Consider the following 26,016-nt stretch of genomic DNA (forward strand, 5'->3'; position numbering starts at 1 on the left):
ACCTCAGTCCTGTCACCCTATAGATACCTCATACCTCAGTCCTTTCACCCTATAGACACCTCGTACCTCAGTCCTGTCACCCTATAGACACCTCCTACCTCAGTCCTGTCACCCTATAGATACATCGTACCTCATTCCTGTCCCCCTATAGATACCTCATACCTCAGTCCTGTCACCCTATAGACACCTCGTACCTCAGTCCTGTCACCCTATAGACACCTCCTACCTCAGTCCTGTCACCCTATAGATACATCGTACCTCAGTCCTGTCACCCTATAGATACCTCCTACCTCAGTCCTATCCTCCTATAGATACCTCCTACCTCAGTCCTGTCACCCTATAGATACATCGTACCTCAGTCCTGTCACCCTATAGATACCTCGTACCTCAGTCCTGTCACCTTATAGATACCTCGTACCTCAGTCCTGTCCCCCTATAGATACCTCCTACCTCAGTCCTGTCCCCCTATAGATACCTCCTACCTCAGTCCTGTCCTCCTATAGACACCTCGTACCTCAGTCCTGTCACCCTATAGATACCTCCTACCTCAGTCCTGTCACCCTATAGATACCTCGTACCTCAGTCCTGTCACCCTATAGATAAATCGTACCTCAGTCCTGTCCCCCTATAGATACCTCGTACCTCAGTCCTGTCACTCAATAGATACCTCCTACCTCAGTGCTGTCACCCTATAGATACCTCGTACCTCAGTCCTGTCACCCTTTAGATACCTCGTACCTCAGTCCTGTCACCCTATAGATACATCGTACCTCAGTCCTGTCACCCTATAGATACCTCATACATCAGTCCTGTCACCCTATAGATACCTCCTACCTCAGTCCTGTCCCCCTATAGATACCTTGTTCCTCAGTCTTGTCACCAATAACTCTATAGATACCTCATACCTCAGTGTTCTCATCCTTTAGATACCTCGTACCTCAGTGTTCTCATCCTTTAGATACCTCGTACCTCAGTCCTTTCACCCTATAGATACATCCTACCTCAGTCCTGTCCCCTATAGATACATCGTACCTCAGTCCGGTCACCCTATAGATACATCGTACCTCAGTCCTGTAAACTATAGATACATCGTATCTCAGTCCTGTCACCCTATAGATACCTCCTACCTCAGTCCTGTCACCCTATAGATACCTCCTACCTCAGTCCTGTCCCCCTATAGATACATCGTACCTCAGTCCTGTCACCCTATAGATACCTCCTTCCTCAGTCCTGTCCCCCTATAGATACCTTGTACCTCAGTCCTGTCACCCTATAGATACATCGTACCTCAGTCCGGTCACCCTATAGATACCTCCTACCTCAGTCCTGTCCCCCTATAGATACATCGTACCTCAGTCCTGTCAACCTATAGATACCTCCTTCCTCAGTCCTGTCACCCTATAGATACCTCGTACCTCAGTCCTGTCATCCTATAGATACATCGTACCTCAGTCCTGTCACCCTATAGATACCTTTGTTCCTCAGTCTTGTCACCAATAACTCTATAGATACCTCATACCTCAGTCTTCTCATCCTTTAGATACCTCGTACCTCAGTCCTGTCACCCTATAGATACCTCGTACCTCAGTCATGTCCCCCTATAGATACCTCCTACCTCAGTCCTGTCACCCTATAGATACCTCGTACCTCAGTCCTGTCACCCTATAGATACCTCATACCTCAGTCCTGTCACCCTATAGATACCTCCTACCTCAGTCCTATCCCCCTATAGATACATCGTACCTCAGTCCTTTCACCCTATAGATACCTCGTACATCAGTCCTGTCACCCTATAGATACCTCCTACCTCAGTCCTATCCCCCTATAGATACATCGTACCTCAGTCCTTTCACCCTATAGATACCTCGTACCTCAGTCCTGTCACCCTATAGATACCTCATACCTCAGTCTTCTCATCCTTTAGATACCTCGTACATCAGTCCTGTCACCCTATAGATACTCCGTACCTCAGTCCTGTCCCCCTATAGATACCTCATACCTCAGTCCTGTCCCCCTATAGATACATCGTACCTCAGTCCTGTCACCCAATAGATACCTCGTACCTCAGTCCTGTCCCCTATAGATACCTCGTACCTCAGTCCTGTCACCTTATAGATACCTCGTACCTCAGTCCTGTCCCCTATAGATACCTCGTACCTCAGTCCTGTCACCCTATAGATACCTCGTACCTCAGTCCTGTCACCCTATAGATACCTCCTACCTCAGTCCTGTCCCCCTATAGATACCTCCTACCTCAGTCCTGTCCCCCTATAGATACCTCGTACCTCAGTCCTGTCACCCTATAGATACCTCATACCTCAGTCTTCTCATCCTTTAGATACCTCGTACCTCAGTCCTGTCACCCTATAGATACCTCATACCTCAGTCTTCTCATCCTTTAGATACCTCGTATCTCAGCCCTGTCACCTTTTAGATACCTATTACCCACTAATAGTGATTTACACCCCCAGCGCCCGCTCCTCACCTGAATCTCCTCTCCTGGCAGGGCTCGGTTACCGCCGGTCGGCGCCTGACATTTACGGTGTAGTAATACGCGCGGTGATCATGGCCGCTCGCTTGTTTCGTTATTTGTCAGGTAAGTTTCTGACACATGTAACATTCTCTCTGCGTTGCGATGTTCTAATGAGGGGCGTCCGGGGCTGCGGAAAGGTCAAGGCAGCCCAAAGGGCACAGAGGGGGCGAGCGCTGCGGCCGGCCTGAGCGATAGGGGGTCTGGGGCTGCGCCGCGTCGTCACCTGCGAAGGTCAGACAAGTCATCGGTCGGACCGCTCTGTATTTAACCTTTAAAGGCCGAAATTCTTCAAAAGGGCAAAAATCCTCATCTCTGATCCGACTCACGGAGAGGGGGCGCAATGTGACGGGCGCAGAAATGTTCATCTGACGGGGGCATCACAGGGCCGGAAAAATAACAACACTGTAGTGTCCCTGGCGGAAATGCGAGGCATTCTTCATTCGGATGCTGCGGTTTTCTCTGAGGTTGCGGACGCCGTTTACACTAATTTTTTAATTTCTCTCCCAAATGAAATATGGCGCAGATTTCCACCAATTCAGAGGAGAATATCACCAAAAATAACATAGTATTCGAACTTAAACCACACCTCCAAAATCTTAACCCCTTCCCCTTAATCCCAGATAGTAACGCCACAAAAATACCTTTCCACAGATGCCCATTTTGTAACACATATGCATAATCCCGCCCCCTACTTAAGGTTTGTACCCATGAATTTATATGTATAAAGTTAATTGAAGGCCAAGTTTCCATAGCAACCAATCAAGTTCCAGCTTTCATTTGCCCAGTGAAGGCTTGAAAATGAAAGCTGTAATCTAATTGGCTGCTGGAGGCTCAGCAACCTTGTCAATAAACTTTATTTATACAGTACAATCCTCTCATTGTGGGAGATGTAGTCGTGTTTCCCTCCCCCTCACCTGGTCGAGCCTGTTGTAGAAGTCTACGCTGGCGGCGCACAGGTATCGCCCCAGCAGGGTGGCGTGGGTGGTGAAGATGGTAGCCACGGGCAGCTTGCGGAATCTGGATAGGATCAGTCCGGCGCCGGCCTGCCACTCGTGGAAATGGGCGATGACGTTCGGCTTGTCCTGGAATTGGTCGGTCAGCTGGAAAACCAGGGAGTAAGTATTAGAGGTGATGGTAGTACTGGGATGGTGGGGGTAGTAGTATGGGGCATATTGGGTGTTATTAGTGCAGGATATGGTGTAACAGCAGAATAGTGAGCGCAGCTAATCAACGGTTACGCTCACTATTCTGCTTTTGTATCATATCCTGATAAACTCTTCGGCTGCGCTTACTATTCTGCTGTTACATCATATCCCGATTATGTCATCGGCTGCGCTCACTATTCTGCCATTACATTATTTCCCGATGATGTCATTGGCTGCGCTCACAATTCTGCTGTTATATAATATCCTGGTGATGTAATCAGCTGCGCTTACTACTCTGCTGTTACATTATTTCCCGATGATGTCATCAGCTGCGCTTACTACTCTGCTGTTACATTATTTCCTGATGATGTCATCAGCTGCGCTCACTATTCTGCTGTTACATCATATCCTGATCATGTAATTGGCTGCTCTCACTATTCTGCTGTTATATCCTGTTGATATCATCGGCTGCGCTCACTATTCTGCTGTTACATCATATTCTGATGATGTCATTGGCTGCGCTCACTATTCTGCTGTTACATCCTGAGGATGTCATCGGCTGCGCTCACTAATCTGCTGTTATATCCTGAGGATGTCATCGGCTGCGCTCACTAATCTGCTGTTATATCCTCATGATGTCATCGGCTGCGCTCACTATTCTGCTGTTACATCATATCCTGATGGTGTCATTGGCTGCGCTCACTATTCTGCTGTTATATCCTGTTGATATCATCGGCTGCGCTCACTATTCTGCTGTTACTTCATATCCTGATGATGTAATCGGCTGCTCTCACTATTCTGCTGTTACATCATATCCTGATTATGTAATTGGCTGCTCTCACTATTCTGCAGTTATATCCTGTTGATATCATCGGCTGCGCTCACTATTCTGCTGTTACCTCATATCCTGATTATGTAATTGGCTGCTCTCACTATTCTGCTGTTATATCCTGTTGATATCATCGGCTGCGCTCACTATTCTGCTGTTACATCATATACTGATGATGTCATTGGCTGCGCTCACTATTCTGCTGTTACATCCTGAGGATGTCATCGGCTGCGCTCACTATTCTGCTGTTACTTCATATCCTGATGATGTCATTGGCTGCGCTCACTATTCTGCTGTTGCATCCTGAGGATGTCATCGGCTGCTCTCACTATTCTGCTGTTACATCCTCATGATGTCATTGGCTGCGCTCACTAATCTGCTGTTACATTATACTCACCTCCTTCAGGAACCAAGCAGTCAGTGACCCGAACAATAAGGCGTCGTTGGCCTCGCGGTCATGGAAGGGGATCCCCACCGTACAGGCCTCCCAGAAGTCTCCTTTCCATCTGTCCAGGTTCCAGGCCGCGGAGCCGATGTCAAACAGCAGGACGTAGGGGCTGCCATCGATGAGCCAGCGGCCGAAGTACACCTGGGAACGACCAATCACAGTCAGCCCCTGCCAGACATGTAGACAGAAAACTGCAGCACAGCTGACTAGGCGCTACAATGTATCAGCAGGTAGGAGTGTTACATTGTATCAGCTGAAAGATCGTTACACTGTATCAGCAGTATCACTGTATCAGTGCCCCTTTTAAGAGCAGGACATTAGTGCGGTGTGTGGTCAGATTCATGTGGAGTGCCCCTTTAAGAGCAGAACATTAGTGCGGTGTGTATCATATTCCTGTGGAGTGCCCCTTTAAGAGCAGAACATTAGTGCGGTGTGTGTCAGATTCATGTGCAGTGCCCCTTTAAGAGCAGAACATTAGTGCGGTGTGTGTCAGATTCATGTGCAGTGCCCCTTTAAGAGCAGAACATTAGTGCGGTGTGTGTCAGATTCATGTGCAGTGCCCCTTTAAGAGCAGAACATTAGTGCGGTGTGTGTCAGATTCATGTGCAGTGCCCCTTTAAGAGCAGAACATTAGTGCGGTGTGTGTGTCAGATTCATGTGCAGTGCCCCTTTAAGAGCAGAACATTAGTGCGGTGTGTGTCAGATTCATGTGGAGTGCCCCTTTAAGAGCAGGACATTAGTCCGGTGTGTGGTCATATTCATGTGGAGTGCTCCTTTAAGAGCAGAACATTAGTGCGGTGTGTATCATATTCCTGTGGAGTGCCCCTTTAAGAGCAGGACATTAGTGCAGTGTGTGTCATATTCCTGTGGAGTGCCCCTTTAAGAGCAGGACATTAGTGCGGTGTGTCAGATTCATGTGGAGTGCCCCTTTAAGAGCAGGACATTAGTGCGGGGTGTATCAGATTCCTGTGGAGTGCCCCTTTAAGAGCAGAACATTAGTGCGGTGTGTATCATATTCCTGTGGAGTGCCCCTTTAAGAGCAGGACATTAGTGCGGTGTGTCATTCATGTGGAGTGCCCCTGTAAGAGCAGAGCATTAGTGCGGTGTGTGTCAGATTCATGTGGAGTTCCCCTTTAAGAGCAGAACATTAGTGCGGTGTGTATCATATTCCTGTGGAGTGCCCCTTTAAGAGCAGGACATTAGTGCGGTGTGTCAGATTCATGTGGAGTGCCCCTTTAAGAGCAGAACATTAGTGCGGTGTGGTCAGATTCCTGTGGAGTGCCCCTTTAAGAGCAGGACATTAGTGCGGTGTGGTCATATTCATGTGGAGTGCCCCTTTAAGAGCAGGACATTAGTGCGGTGTGGTCAGATTCCTGTGGAGTGCCCCTTTAAGAGCAGGATATTAGTGCGGTGTGTGGTCAGATTCATGTGGAGTGCCCCTTTAAGAGCAGGACATTAGTGCGGTGTGGTCATATTCATGTGGAGTGCCCCTTTAAGAGCAGGACATTAGTGCGGTGTTTGGTCAGATTCATGTGGAGTGCCCCTTTAAGAGTAGGACATTAGTGCAGTGTGTCAGATTCATGTGGAGTGCCCCTTTAAGAGCAGAACATTAGTGCGGTGTGCCAGATTCATGTGGAGTTCCACTTTAAGAGGAGGACATTAGTGCGGTGTGTGGTCAGATTCATGTGGAGTGCCCCTTTAAGAGCAGAACATTGGTGCAGTGTGTGGTCAGATTCATGTGGAGTGCCCCTTTAAGAGCAGGACATTAGTGCGGTGTGTGGTCATATTCATGTGGAGTGCCCCTTTAAGAGCAGGACATTAGTGCGGTGTGTGCCAGATTCATGTGGAGTGCCCCTTTAAGAGCAGGACATTAGTGCGGGGTGTGGTCATATTCATGTGGAGTGCCCCTTTAAGAGCAGGACATTAGTGCGGTGTGTGGTCATATTCATGTGGAGTGCCCCTTTAAGAGCAGGACATTAGTGCGGTGTGTGGTCATATTCATGTGGAGTGCCCCTTTAAGAGCAGGACATTAGTGCGGTGTGTGGTCAGATTCATGTGGAGTGCCCTTTTAAGAGCAGGACATTAGTGCGGTGTGTGGTCATATTCATGTGGAGTGCCCCTTTAAGAGCAGGACATTAGTGCGGTGTGTGTGTCAGATTCATGTGGAGTGCCCCTTTAAGAGCAGGACATTAGTGCGGTGTGTGGTCATATTCATGTGGAGTGCCCCTTTAAGAGCAGGACATTAGTGCGGTGTGTCAGATTCATGTGGAGTGCCCCTTTAGAGCAGGACATTAGTGCAGTGTGTGGTCATATTCATGTGGAGTGCCCCTTTAAGAGCAGGACATTAGTGCGGTGTGTGGTCAGATTCATGTGGAGTGCCCCTTTAGAGCAGGACATTAGTGCGGTGTGTGGTCAGATTCATGTGGAGTGCCCCTTTAGAGCAGGACATTAGTGCGGTGTGTGATCAGATACATATGGAGTGCCCCTTTAAGAGCAGGACATTAGTGCGGTGTGTGATCAGATTCATGTGGAGTGCCCCTTTAGAGCAGGACATTAGTGCGGTGTGTGATCAGATACATATGGAGTGCCCCTTTAAGAGCAGGACATTAGTGCGGTGTGTGATCAGATTCATGTGGAGTGCCCCTTTAAGAGCAGAACATTAGTGTGGTGTGGTCATATTCATGTGGAGTGCCCCTTTAAGAGCAGGACATTAGTGCGGTGTGTGTGGTCATATTCATGTGGAGTGCCCCTTTAGAGCAGGACATTAGTGCAGTGTGTGGTGATATTCATGTGGAGTGCCCCTTTAAGAGCAGGACATTAGTGCGGGGTGTGGTCATATTCATGTGGAGTGCCCCTTTAGAGCAGGACATTAGTGCGGTGTGTGATCAGATTCATGTGGAGTGCCCCTTTAAGAGCAGGACATCAGTGCGGTGTGTGGTCAGATTCATGTGGAGTGCCCCTATAAGAGCAGGACATTAGTGCGGTGTGTGGTCAGATTCATGTGGAGTGCCCCTTTAAGAGCAGGACATTAGTGCGGTGTGTGATCAGATTCCTGTGGAGTGCCCCTCTAAGAGCAGGACATTAGTGCGGTGTGTGATCAGATTCATGTGGAGTGCCCCTTTAGAGCAGGACATTAGTGCGGTGTGTGATCAGATTCATGTGGAGTGCCCCTTTAAGAGCAGGACATTAGTGCGGTGTGTGATCAGATTCATGTGGAGTGCCCCTTTAGAGCAGGACATTAGTGCGGTGTGTGATCAGATTCATGTGGAGTGCCCCTTTAAGAGCAGGACATTAGTGCGGTGTGTGGTCATATTCATGTGGAGTGCCCCTTTAAGAGCAGGACATTAGTGCGGTGTGTGGTCAGATTCCTGTGGAGTGCCCCTTTAAGAGCAGGACATTAGTGCGGTGTGTGATCATATTCATGTGGAGTGCCCCTTTAGAGCAGGACATTAGTGCGGTGTGTGTCAGATTCATGTGGAGTGCCCCTTTAAGCGCAGGACATTAGTGCGGTGTGTCAGATTCATGTGGAGTGCCCCTTTAGAGCAGGACATTAGTGCGGTGTGTGGTCATATTCATGTGGAGTGCCCCTTTAGAGCAGGACATTAGTGCGGTGTGTGGTCAGATTCATGTGGAGTGCCCCTTTAAGAGCAGGACATTAGTGCGGTGTGTGATCAGATTCATGTGGAGTGCCCCTTTAGAGCAGGACATTAGTGCGGTGTGTGGTCAGATTCATGTGGATGCCCCTTTAAGAGCAGGACATTAGTGCGGTGTGTGATCAGATTCATGTGGAGTGCCCCTTTAGAGCAGGACATTAGTGCGGTGTGTGGTCAGATTCATGTGGAGTGCCCCTTTAGAGCAGGACATTAGTGCAGTGTGTGGTCAGATTCATGTGGAGTGCCCCTTTAGAGCAGGATATTAGTGCGGTGTGTGGTCAGATTCATGTGGAGTGCCCCTTTAAGAGCAGGACATTAGTGCGGTGTGTGATCAGATTCATGTGGAGTGCCCCTTTAGAGCAGGACATTAGTGCGGTGTGTGGTCAGATTCATGTGGAGTGCCCCTTTAAGAGCAGAACATTAGTGCGGTGTGTGGTCATATTCATGTGGAGTGCCCCTTTAGAGCAGGACATTAGTGCGGTGTGTGGTCATATTCATGTGGAGTGCCCCTTTAGAGCAGGACATTAGTGCGGTGTGTGGTCATATTCATGTGGAGTGCCCCTTTAAGAGCAGGACATTAGTGCGGTGTGTGATCAGATTCATGTGGAGTGCCCCTTTAGAGCAGGACATTAGTGCGGTGTGTGATCAGATACATATGGAGTGCCCCTTTAAGAGCAGGACATTAGTGCGGTGTGTGGTCATATTCATGTGGAGTGCCCCTTTAAGCGCAGGACATTAGTGCGGTGTGTGGTCAGATTCATGTGGAGTGCCCCTTTAAGCGCAGGACATTAGTGCGGTGTGTGTCAGATTCATGTGGAGTGCCCCTTTAAGCGCAGGACATTAGTGCGGTGTGTGGTCAGATTCATGTGGAGTGCCCCTTTAGAGCAGGACATTAGTGCGGTGTGTGGTCAGATTCATGTGGAGTGCCCCTCTAAGAGCAGGACATTAGTGCGGTGTGTGGTCATATTCATGTGGAGTGCCCCTTTAAGCGCAGGACATTAGTGCGGTGTGTGTCAGATTCATGTGGAGTGCCCCTTTAAGCGCAGGACATTAGTGCGGTGTGTGTCAGATTCATGTGGAGTGCCCCTTTAAGCGCAGGACATTAGTGCGGTGTGTGGTCATATTCATGTGGAGTGCCCCTTTAAGCGCAGGACATTAGTGCGGTGTGTGGTCAGATTCATGTGGAGTGCCCCTCTAAGAGCAGGACATTAGTGCGGTGTGTGGTCAGATTCATGTGGAGTGCCCCTTTAAGAGCAGGACATTAGTGCGGTGTGTGTCAGATTCATGTGGAGTGCCCCTTTAAGAGCAGAACATTAGTGCGGTGTGTGGTCATATTCATGTGGAGTGCCCCTTTAGAGCAGGACATTAGTGCGGTGTGTGATCAGATTCATGTGGAGTGCCCCTTTAGAGCAGGACATTAGTGCGGTGTGTGATCAGATTCATGTGGAGTGCCCCTTTAGAGCAGGACATTAGTGCGGTGTGTGGTCATATTCATGTGGAGTGCCCCTCTAAGAGCAGGACATTAGTGCGGTGTGTGGTCATATTCATGTGGAGTGCCCCTTTAAGCGCAGGACATTAGTGCGGTGTGTGGTCAGATTCATGTGGAGTGCCCCTCTAAGAGCAGGACATTAGTGCGGTGTGTGATCAGATTCATGTGGAGTGCCCCTTTAGAGCAGGACATTAGTGCGGTGTGTGGTCATATTCATGTGGAGTGCCCCTTTAAGCGCAGGACATTAGTGCGGTGTGTGTCAGATTCATGTGGAGTGCCCCTTTAAGCGCAGGACATTAGTGCGGTGTGTGTCAGATTCATGTGGAGTGCCCCTTTAGAGCAGGACATTAGTGCGGTGTGTGATCATATTCATGTGGAGTGCCCCTTTAAGCGCAGGACATTAGTGCGGTGTGTGATCAGATTCATGTGGAGTGCCCCTTTAGAGCAGGACATTAGTGCGGTGTGTGGTCAGATTCATGTGGAGTGCCCCTTTAGAGCAGGACATTAGTGCGGTGTGTGATCATATTCATGTGGAGTGCCCCTTTAAGAGCAGGACATTAGTGCGGTGTGTGGTCAGATTCATGTGGAGTGCCCCTTTAGAGCAGAACATTAGTGCGGTGTGTGGTCAGATTCATGTGGAGTGCCCCTTTAAGAGCAGAACATTAGTGCGGTGTGTGGTCAGATTCCTGTGGAGTGCCCCTTTAGAGCAGGACATTAGTGCGGTGTGTGATCATATTCATGTGGAGTGCCCCTTTAAGAGCAGGACATTAGTGCGGTGTGTGTCAGATTCCTGTGGAGTGCCCCTTTAGAGCAGAACATTAGTGTGGTGTGGTCATATTCATGTGGAGTGCCCCTTTAAGAGCAGGACATTAGTGCGGTGTGTGTCAGATTCATGTGGAGTGCCCCTTTAAGAGCAGGACATTAGTGCGGTGTGTGTCAGATTCATGTGGAGTGCCCCTTTAGAGCAGGACATTAGTGCGGTGTGTGTCAGATTCATGTGGAGTGCCCCTTTAGAGCAGGACATTAGTGCGGCTCTTGGTGATTCCGCTGTAAGTAATTGGATAGATGTCAGAGCTGAAATCTCTAATAGGATGTGGGATTGTGACGTCATTGATCACCTGACACCCCTGCGCCTGCAGCGCGTCCATCGCCTTCCTGAGCGCGGCCCGCGGGGGGTCACAGATCTCCACCTGCGTCTGCACATTCTGCTCCGAATACGGACCAATCAGGAAGTAGTTCTCCCCCCACTCCTCCGCCGTGATCTTCGCCTTCGTCTGGATCACCGTGTATATCCCTCCGACTGCAAGACAAGAGTATATACCGTGTATACTATATCCCTCCGACTACAAGACAAGAGTATATACCGTGTATACTATATACCTCCGACTACAAGACAAGAGTATATACCATGTATACTATATACCTCCAACACAAGACAGAGTATATACCGTGTATACTATATATCTCCGACTACAAGACAAGAGTATATACCGTGTATACTATATACCTCCGACTACAAGACAAGAGTATATACCGTGTATACTATATACCTCCGAGTACAAGACAAGAGTATATACCGTGTATACTATATACCTCCGACTACAAGACAAGAGTATATACCGTGTATACTATATACCTCCGACTACAAGACAAGAGTATATACCGTGTATACTATATACCTCCGACTACAAGACAAGAGTATATACCGTGTATACTATATCCCTCCGACTGCAAGACAAGAGTATATACCGTGTATACTATATACCTCCGAGTACAAGACAAGAGTATATACCGTGTATATCCCTCCGACTGCAAGACAAGAGTATATACCGTGTATACTATATCCCTCCGACTGCAAGACAAGAGTATATACCGTGTATACTATATACCTCCGACTACAAGACAAGAGTATATACCGTGTATACTATATACCTCCGAGTACAAGACAAGAGTATATACCGTGTATACTATATCCCTCCGACTGCAAGACAAGAGTATATACCGTGTATACTATATACCTCCGACTGCAAGACAAGAGTATATACCGTGTATACTATATACCTCCGACTACAAGACAAGAGTATATACCGTGTATACTATATCCCTCCGACTACAAGACAAGAGTATATACCGTGTATACTATATCCCTCCGAGTACAAGACAAGAGTATATACCGTGTATACTATATACCTCCGACTGCAAGACAAGAGTATATACCGTGTATACTATATACCTCTGACTGCAAGACAAGAGTATATACCGTGTATACTATATACCTCCGAGTACAAGACAAGAGTATATACCGTGTATACTATATCCCTCCGACTGCAAGACAAGAGTATATACCGTGTATACTATATCCCTCCGACTACAAGACAAGAGTATATACCGTGTATACTATATACCTCCGACTACAAGACGAGTATATACCGTGTATACTATATCCCTCCGACTGCAAGACAAGAGTATATACCGTGTATACTATATCCCTCCGACTGCAAGACAAGAGTATATACCGTGTATACTATATACCTCCGACTGCAAGACAAGAGTATATACCGTGTATACTATATACCTCTGACTACAAGACAAGAGTATATACCGTGTATACTATATCCCTCCGACTGCAAGACAAGAGTATATACCGTGTATACTATATCCCTCCGACTACAAGACAAGAGTATATACCGTGTATACTATATACCTCCGACTACAAGACAAGAGTATATACCATGTATACTATATACCTCCAACACAAGACAGAGTATATACCGTGTATACTATATCCCTCCGACTACAAGACAAGAGTATATACCGTGTATACTATATACCTCCGAGTACAAGACAAGAGTATATACCGTGTATACTATATCCCTCCGAGTACAAGACAAGAGTATATACCGTGTATACTATATCCCTCCGACTGCAAGACAAGAGTATATACCGTGTATACTATATACCTCCGACTACAAGACAAGAGTATATACCGTGTATACTATATCCCTCCGACTGCAAGACAAGAGTATATACCGTGTATACTATATCCCTCCGACTGCAAGACAAGAGTATATACCGTGTATACTATATCCCTCCGACTGCAAGACAAGAGTATATACCGTGTATACTATATACCTCCGACTGCAAGACAAGAGTATATACCGTGTATACTATATCCCTCCGACTACAAGACAAGAGTATATACTGTGTATACTATATACCTCTGACTACAAGACAAGAGTATATACCGTGTATACTATATCCCTCCGAGTACAAGACAAGAGTATATACCGTGTATACTATATACCTCCGACTACAAGACAAGAGTATATACCGTGTATACTATATACCTCCGACTGCAAGACAAGAGTATATACCGTGTATACTATATACCTCCGACTACAAGACAAGAGTATATACCGTGTATACTATATCCCTCCGACTGCAAGACAAGAGTATATACCGTGTATACTATATACCTCCGACTACAAGACAAGAGTATATACCGTGTATACTATATACCTCTGACTACAAGACGAGTATATACCGTGTATACTATATACCTCCGAGTACAAGACATAGAGTATATACTGTGTATACTATATACCTCCGAGTACAAGACAAGAGTATATACCGTGTATACTATATACCTCCGACTGCAAGACATAGAGTATATACCGTGTATACTATATACCTCCGACTACAAGACAAGAGTATATACCGTGTATACTATATCCCTCCGACTACAAGACAAGAGTATATACCGTGTATACTATATCCCTCCGACTACAAGACAAGAGTATATACCGTGTATATCCCTCCGACTGCAAGACAAGAGTATATACCGTGTATACTATATCCCTCCGACTGCAAGACAAGAGTATATACCGTGTATATCCCTCCGACTGCAAGACAAGAGTATATACCGTGTATACTATATACCTCCGAGTACAAGACAAGAGTATATACCGTGTATACTATATACCTCTGACTACAAGACGAGTATATACCGTGTATACTATATACCTCCAACTGCAAGACAAGAGTATATACCGTGTATACTATATCCCTCCGAGTACAAGACAAGAGTATATACCGTGTATACTATATCCCTCCGACTGCAAGACAAGAGTATATACCGTGTATACTATATCCCTCCGAGTACAAGACAAGAGTATATACCGTGTATACTATATCCCTCCGACTGCAAGACAAGAGTATATACCGTGTATACTATATACCTCCGAGTACAAGACAAGAGTATATACCGTGTATACTATATCCCTCCGAGTACAAGACAAGAGTATATACCGTGTATACTATATTCCTCCGACTGCAAGACAAGAGTATATACCGTGTATACTATATCCCTCCGACTACAAGACAAGAGTATATACCGTGTATACTTTATCGCTCCGACTGCAAGACAAGAGTATATACCGTGTATACTATATACCTCTGACTACAAGACAAAGAGTATATACCGTGTATACTATATATCCCAGAGCTGTAATCACTATATACTATATACCCATTATCCTCCCCAGTAATCACAGCAGTGCCTCATTCTCCACAGTAATCACAGCAGTGCCTCATTCTCCCCAGTAATCACAGCAGTGCCTCATTCTCCCCCAGTAATCACAGCAGTGCCTCATTCTCCCCAGTAATCACAGCAGTGCCTCATTCTCTCCCAGGAATCACAGCAGTGCCTCATTCTCCCCCAGTAATCACAGCAGTGCCTCATTCTCCCAGTAATCACAGCAGTGCCTCATTCTCCCCCAGTAATCACAGCAGTGCCTCATTCTCCACAGTAATCACAGCAGTGCCTCATTCTCCCCAGTAATCACAGCAGTGCCTCATTCTCCCCAGTAATCACAGCAGTGCCTCATTCTCCCCAGTAATCACAGCAGTGCCTCATTCTCCCCCAGTAATCACAGCAGTGCCTCATTCTCCCCAGTAATCACAGCAGTGCCTCATTCTCTCCCAGGAATCACAGCAGTGCCTCATTCTCCCCCAGTAATCACAGCAGTGCCTCATTCTCCACAGTAATCACAGCAGTGCCTCATTCTCCCCAGTAATCACAGCAGTGCCTCATTCTCCACAGTAATCACAGCAGTGCCTCATTCTCCCCAGTAATCACAGCAGTGCCTCATTCTCCCCAGTAATCACAGCAGTGCCTCATTCTCTCCCAGTAATCACAGCAGTGCCTCATTCTCCACAGTAATCACAGCAGTGCCTCATTCTCCCCAGTAATCACAGCAGTGCCTCATTCTCCCCCAGTAATCACAGCAGTGCCTCATTCTCTCCCAGGAATCCCAGCAGTGCCTCATTCTCCCCAGTAATCACAGCAGTGCCTCATTCTCCACAGTAATCACAGCAGTGCCTCATTCTCCCCAGTAATCACAGCAGTGCCTCATTCTCCACAGTAATCACAGCAGTGCCTCATTCTCCCCAGTAATCACAGCAGTGCCTCATTCTCCCCAGTAATCACAGCAGTGCCTCATTCTCCCCCAATAATCACAGCAGTGCCTCATTCTCCACAGTAATCACAGCAGTGCCTCATTCTCCCCAGTAATCACAGCAGTGCCTCATTCTCCCCCAGTAATCACAGCAGTGCCTCATTCTCTCCCAGGAATCACAGCAGTGCCTCATTCTCCCCCAGTAATCACAGCAGTGCCTCATTCTCCCAGTAATCACAGCAGTGCCTCATTCTCCCCAGTAATCACAGCAGTGCCTCATTCTCCCCAGTAATCACAGCAGTGCCTCATTCTCCCCAGTAATCACAGCAGTGCCTCATTCTCCCCAGTAATCACAGCAGTGCCTCATTCTCCCCAGTAATCACAGCAGTGCCTCATTCTCCCCAGTAATCACAGCAGTGCATCATTCTCCACAGTAATCACAGCAGTGCCTCGTTCTCCCAGTAATCACAGCAGTGCCTCATTCTCCACAGTAATCACAGCAGTGCCTCATTCTCCACAGTAATCACAGCAGTGCCTCATTCTCCCCCAGTAATCACAGCAGTGCCTCATTCTCCCCAGTAATCACAGCAGTGCCTCATTCTCTCCCAGTAATCACAGCAGTGCCTCATTCTCCCCAGTAATCACAGCAGTGCCTCATTCTCTCCCAGTAATCACAGCAGTGCCTCATTCTCCCCCAGTAATCACAGCAGTGCCTCATTCTCCCCCAGTAATCACAGCAGTGCCTCATTCTCCCCCAGTAATCACAGCAGTGCCTCATTCTCTCCCAGGAATCACAGCAGTGCCTCATTCTCCCCCAGTAATCACAGCAGTGCCTCATTCTCCCCCAGTAATCACAGCAGTGCCTCATTCTCCCCCAGTAATCACAGCAGTGCCTCATTCTCCCCCAGTAATCACAGCAGTGCCTCATTCTCCCCAGTAATCACAGCAGTGCCTCATTCTCCCCACTAATCACAGCAGTGCCTCATTCTCTCCCAGTAATCACAGCAGTGCCTCATTCTCCCCAGTAATCACAGCAGTGCCTCATTCTCCCCAATAATCACAGCAGTGCCTCATTCTCCCCCAGTAATCACAGCAGTGCCTCATTCTCCCAGTAATCACAGCAGTGCCTCATTCTCTCCCAGTAATCACAGCAGTGCCTCATTCTCTCCCAGTAATCACAGCAGTGCCTCATTCTTCCCAATAATCACAGCAGTGCCTCATTCTCCGCAGTAATCACAGCAGTGCCTCATTCTCCCCCAGTAATCACAGCAGTGCCTCATTCTCCCAGTAATCACAGCAGTGCCTCATTCTCCCCACTAATCACAGCAGTGCCTCATTCTCCCCACTAATCACAGCAGTGCCTCATTCTCTCCCAGTAATCACAGCAGTGCCTCATTCTCCCCACTAATCACAGCAGTGCCTCATTCTCCCCAGTAATCACAGCAGTGCCTCATTCTCCCCCAGTAATCATAGCAGTGCCTCATTCTCCCCAGTAATCGTAGCATTGCCTCATTCTCCCCCAGTAATCACAGCAGTGCCTCATTCTCCCAGTAATCACAGCAGTGCCTCATTCTCCCCCAATAATCACAGCAGTGCCTCATTCTCCCCAGTAATCACAGCAGTGCCTCATTCTCCCAGTAATCACAGCAGTGCCTCATTCTCCCCCAATAATCACAGCAGTGCCTCATTCTCCCCAGTAATCACAGCAGTGCCTCATTCTCTCCCAGTAATCACAGCAGTGCCTCATTCTCTCCCAGTAATCACAGCAGTGCCTCATTCTCTCCCAGTAATCACAGCAGTGCCTCATTCTCCCCAGTAATCACAGCAGTGCCTCATTCTCTCCCAGTAATCACAGCAGTGCTTCATTCTCCCCAGTAATCACAGCAGTGCCTCATTCTCCCCAGTAATCACAGCAGTGCCTCATTCTCCACAGTAATCACAGCAGTGCCTCATTCTCCCCCAATAATCACAGCAGTGCCTCATTCTCCCCAGTAATCACAGCAGTGCCTCATTCTCTCCCAGTAATAACAGCAGTGCCTCATTCTCCCCAGTAATCACAACAGTGCCTCATTCTCCCCAGTAATCACAGCAGTGCCTCATTCTCCCCCAGTAATCACAGCAGTGCCTCATTCTCCCCCAGTAATCACAGCAGTGCCTCATTCTCTCCCAGTAATCACAGCAGTGCCTCATTCTCCCAGTAATCACAGCAGTGCCTCATTCTCTCCCAGTAATCACAGCAGTGCCTCATTCTCCCCCAGTAATCACAGCAGTGCCTCATTCTCTCCCAGTAATCACAGCAGTGCCTCATTCTCCCCAGTAATCACAGCAGTGCCTCATTCTCCCAGTAATCACAGCAGTGCCTCATTCTCCCAGTAATCACAGCAGTGCCTCATTCTCCACAGTAATCACAGCAGTGCCTCATTCTCTCCCAGTAATCACAGCAGTGCCTCATTCTCTCCCAGGAATCACAGCAGTGCCTCATTCTCCCCCAGTAATCACAGCAGTGCCTCATTCTCCCCCAGTAATCCCAGCAGTGCCTCATTCTCCCCCAGTAATCACAGCAGTGCCTCATTCTCCCCCAATAATCACAGCAGTGCCTCATTCTCCCCAGTAATCCCAGCAGTGCCTCATTTTTCCCAATAATCACAGCAGTGCCTCATTCTCCCCAGTAATCACAGCAGTGCCTCATTCTTCCCCAGTAATCACAGCAGTGCCTCATTCTCCCCCAATAATCCCAGCAGTGCCTCATTCTTCCCAATAATTACAGCAGTGCCTCATTCTCCCCAGTAATCACAGCAGTGCCTCATTCTCCCCACTAATCACAGCAGTGCCACATTCTCCACAGTAATCACAGCAGTGCCTCATTCTCCCAGTAATCACAGCAGTGCCTCATTCTCTCCCAGTAATCACAGCAGTGCCTCATTCTCCCCCAGTAATCACAGCAGTGCCTCATTCTCCCCAGTAATCACAGCAGTGCCTCATTCTCCCAGTAATCATAGCAGTGCCTCATTCTCCCCAGTAATCACAGCAGTGCCTCATGCTCCCAGTAATCACAGCAGTGCCTCATTCTCCCCCAGTAATCACAGCAGTGCCTCATTCTCCCCCAGTAATCACAGCAGTGCCTCATTCTCCCCCAGTAATCATAGCAGTGCCTCATTCTCCCCCAGTAATCATAGCAGTGCCTCATTCTTCCCAATAATCACAGCAGTGCCTCATTCTCCCCAGTAATCACAGCAGTGCCTCATTCTCTCCCAGTAATCACAGCAGTGCCTCATTCTTCCCAATAATCACAGCAGTGCCTCATTCTCCGCAGTAATCACAGCAGTGCCTCATTCTCCCAGTAATCACAGCAGTGCCTCATTCTCCCCCAGTAATCACAGCAGTGCCTCATTCTCCCCACTAATCACAGCAGTGCCTCAGTCTCCCCCAGTAATCACAGCAGTGCCTCATTCTCCCCCAGTAATCACAGCAGTGCCTCATTCTCCCAGTAATCACAGCAGTGCCTCATTCTCCCCCAATAATCACAGCAGTGCCTCATTCTCCCCAGTAATCACAGCAGTGCCTCATTCTCTCCCAGTAATCACAGCAGTGCCTCATTCTCCCCAGTAATCACAGCAGTGCCTCATTCTCTCCCAGTAATCACAGCAGTGCCTCATTCTCCCCAGTAATCACAGCAGTGCCTCATTCTCCCCAGTAATCACAGCAGTGCCTCATTCTCCCCCAGTAATCACAGCAGTGCCTCATTCTCCCAGTAATCACAGCAGTGCCTCATTCTCCCCCAATAATCACAGCAGTGCCTCATTCTCCCCAGTAATCACAGCAGTGCCTCATTCTCTCCCAGTAATCACAGCAGTGCCTCATTCTCCCCAGTAATCACAGCAGTGCCTCATTCTCTCCCAGTAATCACAGCAGTGCCTCATTCTCCCCAGTAATCACAGCAGTGCCTCATTCTCCCCAGTAATCACAGCAGTGCCTCATTCTCCCCCAGTAATCACAGCAGTGCCTCATTCTCCCAGTAATCACAGCAGTGCCTCATTCTCCCCCAATAATCACAGCAGTGCCTCATTCTCCCCAGTAATCACAGCAGTGCCTCATTCTCTCCCAGTAATCACAGCAGTGCCTCATTCTCCCCAGTAATCACAGCAGTGCCTCATTCTCTCCCAGTAATCACAGCAGTGCCTCATTCTCCCCAGTAATCACAGCAGTGCCTCATTCTCCCCAGTAATCACAGCAGTGCCTCATTCTCCACAGTAATCACACCAGTGCCTCATTCTCCCCCAATAATCACAGCAGTGCCTCATTCTCCCAGTAATCACAGCAGTGCCTCATTCTCCCCCAGTAATCACAGCAGTGCCTCATTCTCCCCCAGTAATCACAGCAGTGCCTCATTCTCCCAGTAATCACAGCAGTGCCTCATTCTCCCAGTAATCACAGCAGTGCCTCATTCTCCCAGTAATCACAGCAGTGCCTCATTCTCCACAGTAATCACAGCAGTGCCTCATTCTCTCCCAGTAATCCCAGCAGTGCCTCATTCTCCCCCAGTAATCACAGCAGTGCCTCATTCTCCCCCAATAATCACAGCAGTGCCTCATTCTCCACAGTAATCACAGCAGTGCCTCATTCTCCCCCAGTAATCACAGCAGTGCCTCATTCTCCCAGTAATCACAGCAGTGCCTCATTCTCCCCAGTAATCACAGCAGTGCCTCATTCTCCCCCAATAATCCCAGCAGTGCCTCATTCTCCCAGTAATCACAGCAGTGCCTCATTCTCCCCAGTAATCACAGCAGTGCCTCATTCTCCCCCAGTAATCACAGCAGTGCCTCATTCTCCCAGTAATCACAGCAGTGCCTCATTCTCCCCAGTAATCACAGCAGTGCCTCATTCTCCCCAGTAATCACAGCAGTGCCTCATTCTCCCAGTAATCACAGCAGTGCCTCATTCTCTCCCAGTAATCACAGCAGTGCCTCATTCTCCCAGTAATCACAGCAGTGCCTCATTCTCCCCAGTAATCACAGCAGTGCCTCATTCTCCCAGTAATCACAGCAGTGCCTCATTCTCTCCCAGTAATCACAGCAGTGCCTCATTCTCCCAGTAATCACAGCAGTGCCTCATTCTCCCCAGTAATCACAGCAGTGCCGCATTCTCCCAGTAATCACAGCAGTGCCTCATTCTCCCCAGTAATCACAGCAGTGCCTCATTCTGCAGTCCCAGGTGGTCCCTCTGTGTTTGTCCCCTGATGGTCCCTGTGTGGTTGTCCCCTGGTGGTACCCTGTGTGGTTGTCCCCTGGTGGTCCCTGTGTGGTTGTCCTCTGGTGGTCCCTGTGTGGTTGTCCTCTGGTGGTCCCTGTGTGGTTGTCCTCTGGTGGTCCCTGTGTGGTTGTCCCCTGGTGGTCCCTGTGTGGTTGTCCCCTGGTGGTCCCTGTGTGGTTTTCCCCTGGTAATCCCTGTGTGGTAGTCCCCTGGTGGTCCCTGTGTGGTTGTCCCCTGGTGGTCCCTGTGTGGTTGTCCCCTGGTGGTCCCTGTGTGGTGGTCCCCTGGTGGTCCCTGTGTGGTGGTCCCCTGGTGGTCCCTGTGTGGTGGTCCCCTGGTGGTCCCTGTGTGGTGGTCCCCTGGTGGTCCCTGTGTGGTGGTCCCCTGGTGGTCCCTGTGTGGTTGTCCCCTGGTGTTCCCTGTGTGGTGGTCCCTGTGTGGTTGTCCCCTGGTGGTCCCTGTGTGGTTGTCCCCTGGTGGTCCCTGTGTGGTTGTCCCCTGGTGGTCCCTGTGTGGTTGTCCCCTGGAGGTCCCTGTGTGGTTGTCCCCTGTGGTCCCTTTGTGGTTGTCCCCTGGTGGTCCCTGTGTGGTTGTCCCCTGGTGGTCCCTGTGTGGTTGTCCCCTGGTGGTCCCTGTGTGGTTGTCCCCTGGTGGTCCCTGTGTGGTTGTCCCCTGGTGGTCCCTGTGTGGTTGTCCCCTGTGGTCCCTTTGTGGTTGTCCCCTGGTGGTCCCTGTGTGGTTGTCCCCTGGTGGTCCCTGTGTGGTTGTCCCCTGGTGGTCCCTGTGTGGTTGTCCCCTGGTGGTCCCTGTGTGGTAGTCCCCTGGTGGTCCCTGTGTGGTTGTCCCCTGGTGGTCCCTGTGTGGTTGTCCCCTGGTGGTCCCTGTGTGGTTGTCCCCTGGTGGTCCCTGTGTGGTTGTCCCCTGGAGGTCCCTGTGTGGTTGTCCCCTGTGGTCCCTTTGTGGTTGTCCCCTGGTGGTCCCTGTGTGGTTGTCCCCTGGTGGTCCCTGTGTGGTTGTCCCCTGTGGTCCCTTTGTGGTTGTCCCCTGGTGGTCCCTGTGTGGTTGTCCCCTGGTGGTCCCTGTGTGGTTGTCCCCTGGTGGTCCCTGTGTGGTTGTCCCCTGGTGGTCCCTGTGTGGTTGTCCTCTGGTGGTCCCTGTGTGGTTGTCCCCTGGTGGTCCCTGTGTGGTGGTCCCCTGGTGGTCCCTGTGTGGTGGTCCCCTGGTGGTCCCTGTGTGGTGGTCCCTGTGTGGTTGTCCCCTGGTGGTCCCTGTGTGGTTGTCCTCTGGTGGTCCCTGTGTGGTTGTCCCCTGGTGGTCCCTGTGTGGTTGTCCCCTGGTGGTCCCTGTGTGGTTGTCCCCTGTGGTCCCTTTGTGGTTGTCCCCTGGTGGTCCCTCTGTGGTTGTCCCCTGGTGGTCCCTGTGTGGTTGTCCCCTGGTGGTCCCTGTGTGGTTGTCCCCTGGTGGTCCCTGTGTGGTTGTCCCCTGTGGTCCCTTTGTGGTTGTCCCCTGGTGGTCCCTCTGTGGTTGTCCCCTGGTGGTCCCTCTGTGGTTGTCCCCTGGTGGTCCCTGTGTGGTTGTCCCCTGGTGGTCCCTGTGTGGTTGTCCCCTGGTGGTCCCTGTGTGGTTGTCCCCTGGTGGTCCCTGTGTGGTGGTCCCTGTGTGGTTGTCCCCTGGTGGTCCCTGTGTGGTTGTCCCCTGGTGGTCCCTGTGTGGTGGTCCCTGTGTGGTGGTCCCTGTGTGGTGGTCCCTGTGTGGTAGTCACTGTGTCATGTGACAGGTGCTTAGTCCGGGTTGTGACTTAATCCCAGGATTTATGAAGCGGATGAAGAAACGATCAGAGGATTATATGTTCCTCGAAGGATAAGGAGCTGACTGTACAATACACAGGTCACTATATACAGGTCACTATATACAGGTCACTATATACAGGTCACTATACACAGGTCACTATATACAGGTCACTATATACAGGTCACTATATACAGGTCACTATACACAGGTTACTATACACAGGTCACTATACACAGGTCACTATATACAGGTCACTATATACAGGTCACTATACACAGGTCACTATACACAGGTCACTATATACAGGTCACTATACACAGGTCACTATACACAGGTCACTATATACAGGTCACTATACACAGGTCACTATATACAGGTCACTATATACAGGTCATTATACACAGGTCACTATATACAGGTCACTATATACAGGTCACTATATACAGGTCACTATATACAGGTCACTATACACAGGTCATCATACACAGGTCATCATACACAGGTCACTATACACAGGTCACTATACACAGGTCACTATACACAGGTCACTATATACAGGTCACTATATACAGGTCACTATATACAGGTCACTATACACAGGTCACTATACACAGCTCACTATATACAGGTCATTATATACAGGTCATTATACACAGGTCACTATACACAGGTCATTATATAGAGGTCACTGTACAATACACAGGTCACTATATACAGGTTACTATACACAAGTCACTATAGACAGGTCATTATACACAGGTCATTATACACAGGTCACTATACACAGGTCACTATACACAGGTCACTATACACAGGTCACTATACACAGGTCACTATACACAGGTCATTATATAGAGGTCACTGTACAATACACAGGTCACTATATACAGGTCACTATATACAGGTCATTATACACAGGTCATTATACACAGGTCACTATACACAGGTCATTATACACAGGTCACTATATACAGGTCACTATACACAGGTCACTATACACAGGTCACTATATACAGGTCACTATACACAGGTTATTATACACAGGTCACTATATACAGGTCACTATATACAGGTCACTATATACAGGTCACTATATACAGGTCACTATACACAGGTCATTATACACAGGTCACTATACACAGGTCATTATACACAGGTCATTATACACAGGTCACTATATACAGGTCACTATACACAGGTCACTATACACAGGTCATTACACACAGGTCATTACACACAGGTCATTACACACAGGTCACTATACACAGGTCACTATACACAGGTCACTATACACAGGTCACTATACACAGGTCACTATATACAGGTCACTATATACAGGTCATTATATACAGGTCATTATACACAGGTCATTATACACAGGTCACTATATACAGGTCATTATACACAGGTCATTATACACAGGTCATTATACACAGGTCACTATACACAGGTCACTATACACAGGTCACTATATACAGGTCACTATATACAGGTCACTATATACAGGTCATTATACACAGGTCATTATATAGAGGTCATTGTACAATACACAGGTAACTATACGCAGGTCATTATACACAGGTCACTATACACAGGTCACTATACACAGGTCACTATATACAGGTCACTATATACAGGTCACTATACACAGGTCACTATATACAGGTCACTATATACAGGTCACTATATACAGGTCACTATATACAGGTCACTATACACAGGTCACTATATACAGGTCACTATATACAGGTCATTATACACAGGTCACTATACACAGGTCATTATATAGAGGTCACTGTACAATACACAGGTAACTATACGCAGGTCACTATACACAGGTCATTATATACAGGTCACTATACACAGGTCACTATATACAGGTCATTATACACAGGTCATTATATAGAGGTCACTGTACAATACACAGGTCACTATACACAGGTCACTATATACAAGTTATTATACACAGGTCATTATAGAGAGGTCACTGTATAATACACAGGTCACTCTATACAGGTCATTATACACAGGTCACTATATACAGGTCATTATACACAGGTCACTATACACAGGTCACTATACACAGGTCACTATACACAGGTCATTATATACAGGTCATTGTATTCAGGTAACTATACACAGGTCACTATATACAGGTCACTATATACAGGTCACTATACACAGGTCACTATACACAGGTCATTATACACAGGTCATTATATAGAGGTCACTGTACAATACACAGGTCACTATATACAGGTCACTATACACAGGTCACTATACACAGGTCATTATACACAGGTCATTATATAGAGGTCACTGTACAATACACAGGTCGCTATATACAGGTCACTATACACAGGTCATTATATACAGGTCATTATACACAGGTCATTATATAGAGGTCACTGTACAATACACAGGTCACTATACACAGGTCACTATACACAGGTCACTATACACAGGTCACTATACACAGGTCATTATATACAGTTCATTATACACAGGTCATTATATAGAGGTCACTGTACAATACACAGGTCACTATATACAGGTCATTATACACAGGTCATTATATAGAGGTCACTGTACAATACACAGGTCACTATACACAGGTCATTATATACTGGTCACTTTATACAGGTCACTATACACAGATCACTATATACAGGTCACTATATACAGGTCACTATACACAGGTCACTATACACAGATCACTATATACAGGTCATTATACACAGGTCACTGTACAATACACAGGTCACTATATACAGGTCACTATACACAGGTCACTATACACAGGTCACTATACACAGGTCACCATACACAGGTCATTATACACAGGTCATTATATAGAGGTCACTACAATACACAGGTCACTATACACAGGTCATTATACACAGGACATTATATAGAGGTCACTGTACAATACACAGGTCACTATACACGGGTCACTATACACAGGTCACCATACACAGGTCATTATACACAGGTCATTATATAGAGGTCACTACAATACACAGGTCACTATACACAGGTCATTATACACAGGTCACGATATACAGGTCATTATATAGAGGTCAGTGTACAATACACAGGTCACTATATACAGTTCATTATACACAGGTCATTATATAGAGGTCACTACAATACACAGGTCATTATACACAGGTCACGATACACAGGTCATTATATAGAGGTCACTACAATACACAGGTCACTATACACAGGTCATTATACACAGGTCATTATATAGAGGTCACTGTACAATACACAGGTCACTATACACGGGTCACTATACACAGGTCACTATACACAGGTCACCATACACAGGTCATTATACACAGGTCATTATATAGAGGTCACTACAATACACAGGTCACTATACACAGGTCATTATACACAGGTCACGATATACAGGT

The 26,016-nt window shown here is 47.9% G+C and overlaps 1 protein-coding gene across 1 annotated transcript in view; it reads right to left on the reverse strand.

Annotated features, from left to right (window-relative positions):
* The window catches only part of LOC130332981 (glycogen [starch] synthase, liver-like), a 115,498-nt gene that overhangs the window by 76,352 nt on the left and 13,130 nt on the right, over positions 1-26,016 (reverse strand). The window contains exons 2-4 of the mRNA XM_056553828.1: positions 11,216-11,397; positions 4,905-5,096; positions 3,448-3,633 (exon numbers count right to left, since the gene is read on the reverse strand). Coding sequence (XP_056409803.1) covers positions 3,448-3,633; positions 4,905-5,096; positions 11,216-11,397 — 560 coding nt within the window. The remainder of the gene's footprint in view (positions 1-3,447; positions 3,634-4,904; positions 5,097-11,215; positions 11,398-26,016) is intronic.

This window comes from Hyla sarda, unplaced genomic scaffold (genome assembly GCF_029499605.1).
Source record: "Hyla sarda isolate aHylSar1 unplaced genomic scaffold, aHylSar1.hap1 scaffold_396, whole genome shotgun sequence".
NCBI lineage: Eukaryota > Metazoa > Chordata > Amphibia > Anura > Hylidae > Hyla > Hyla sarda.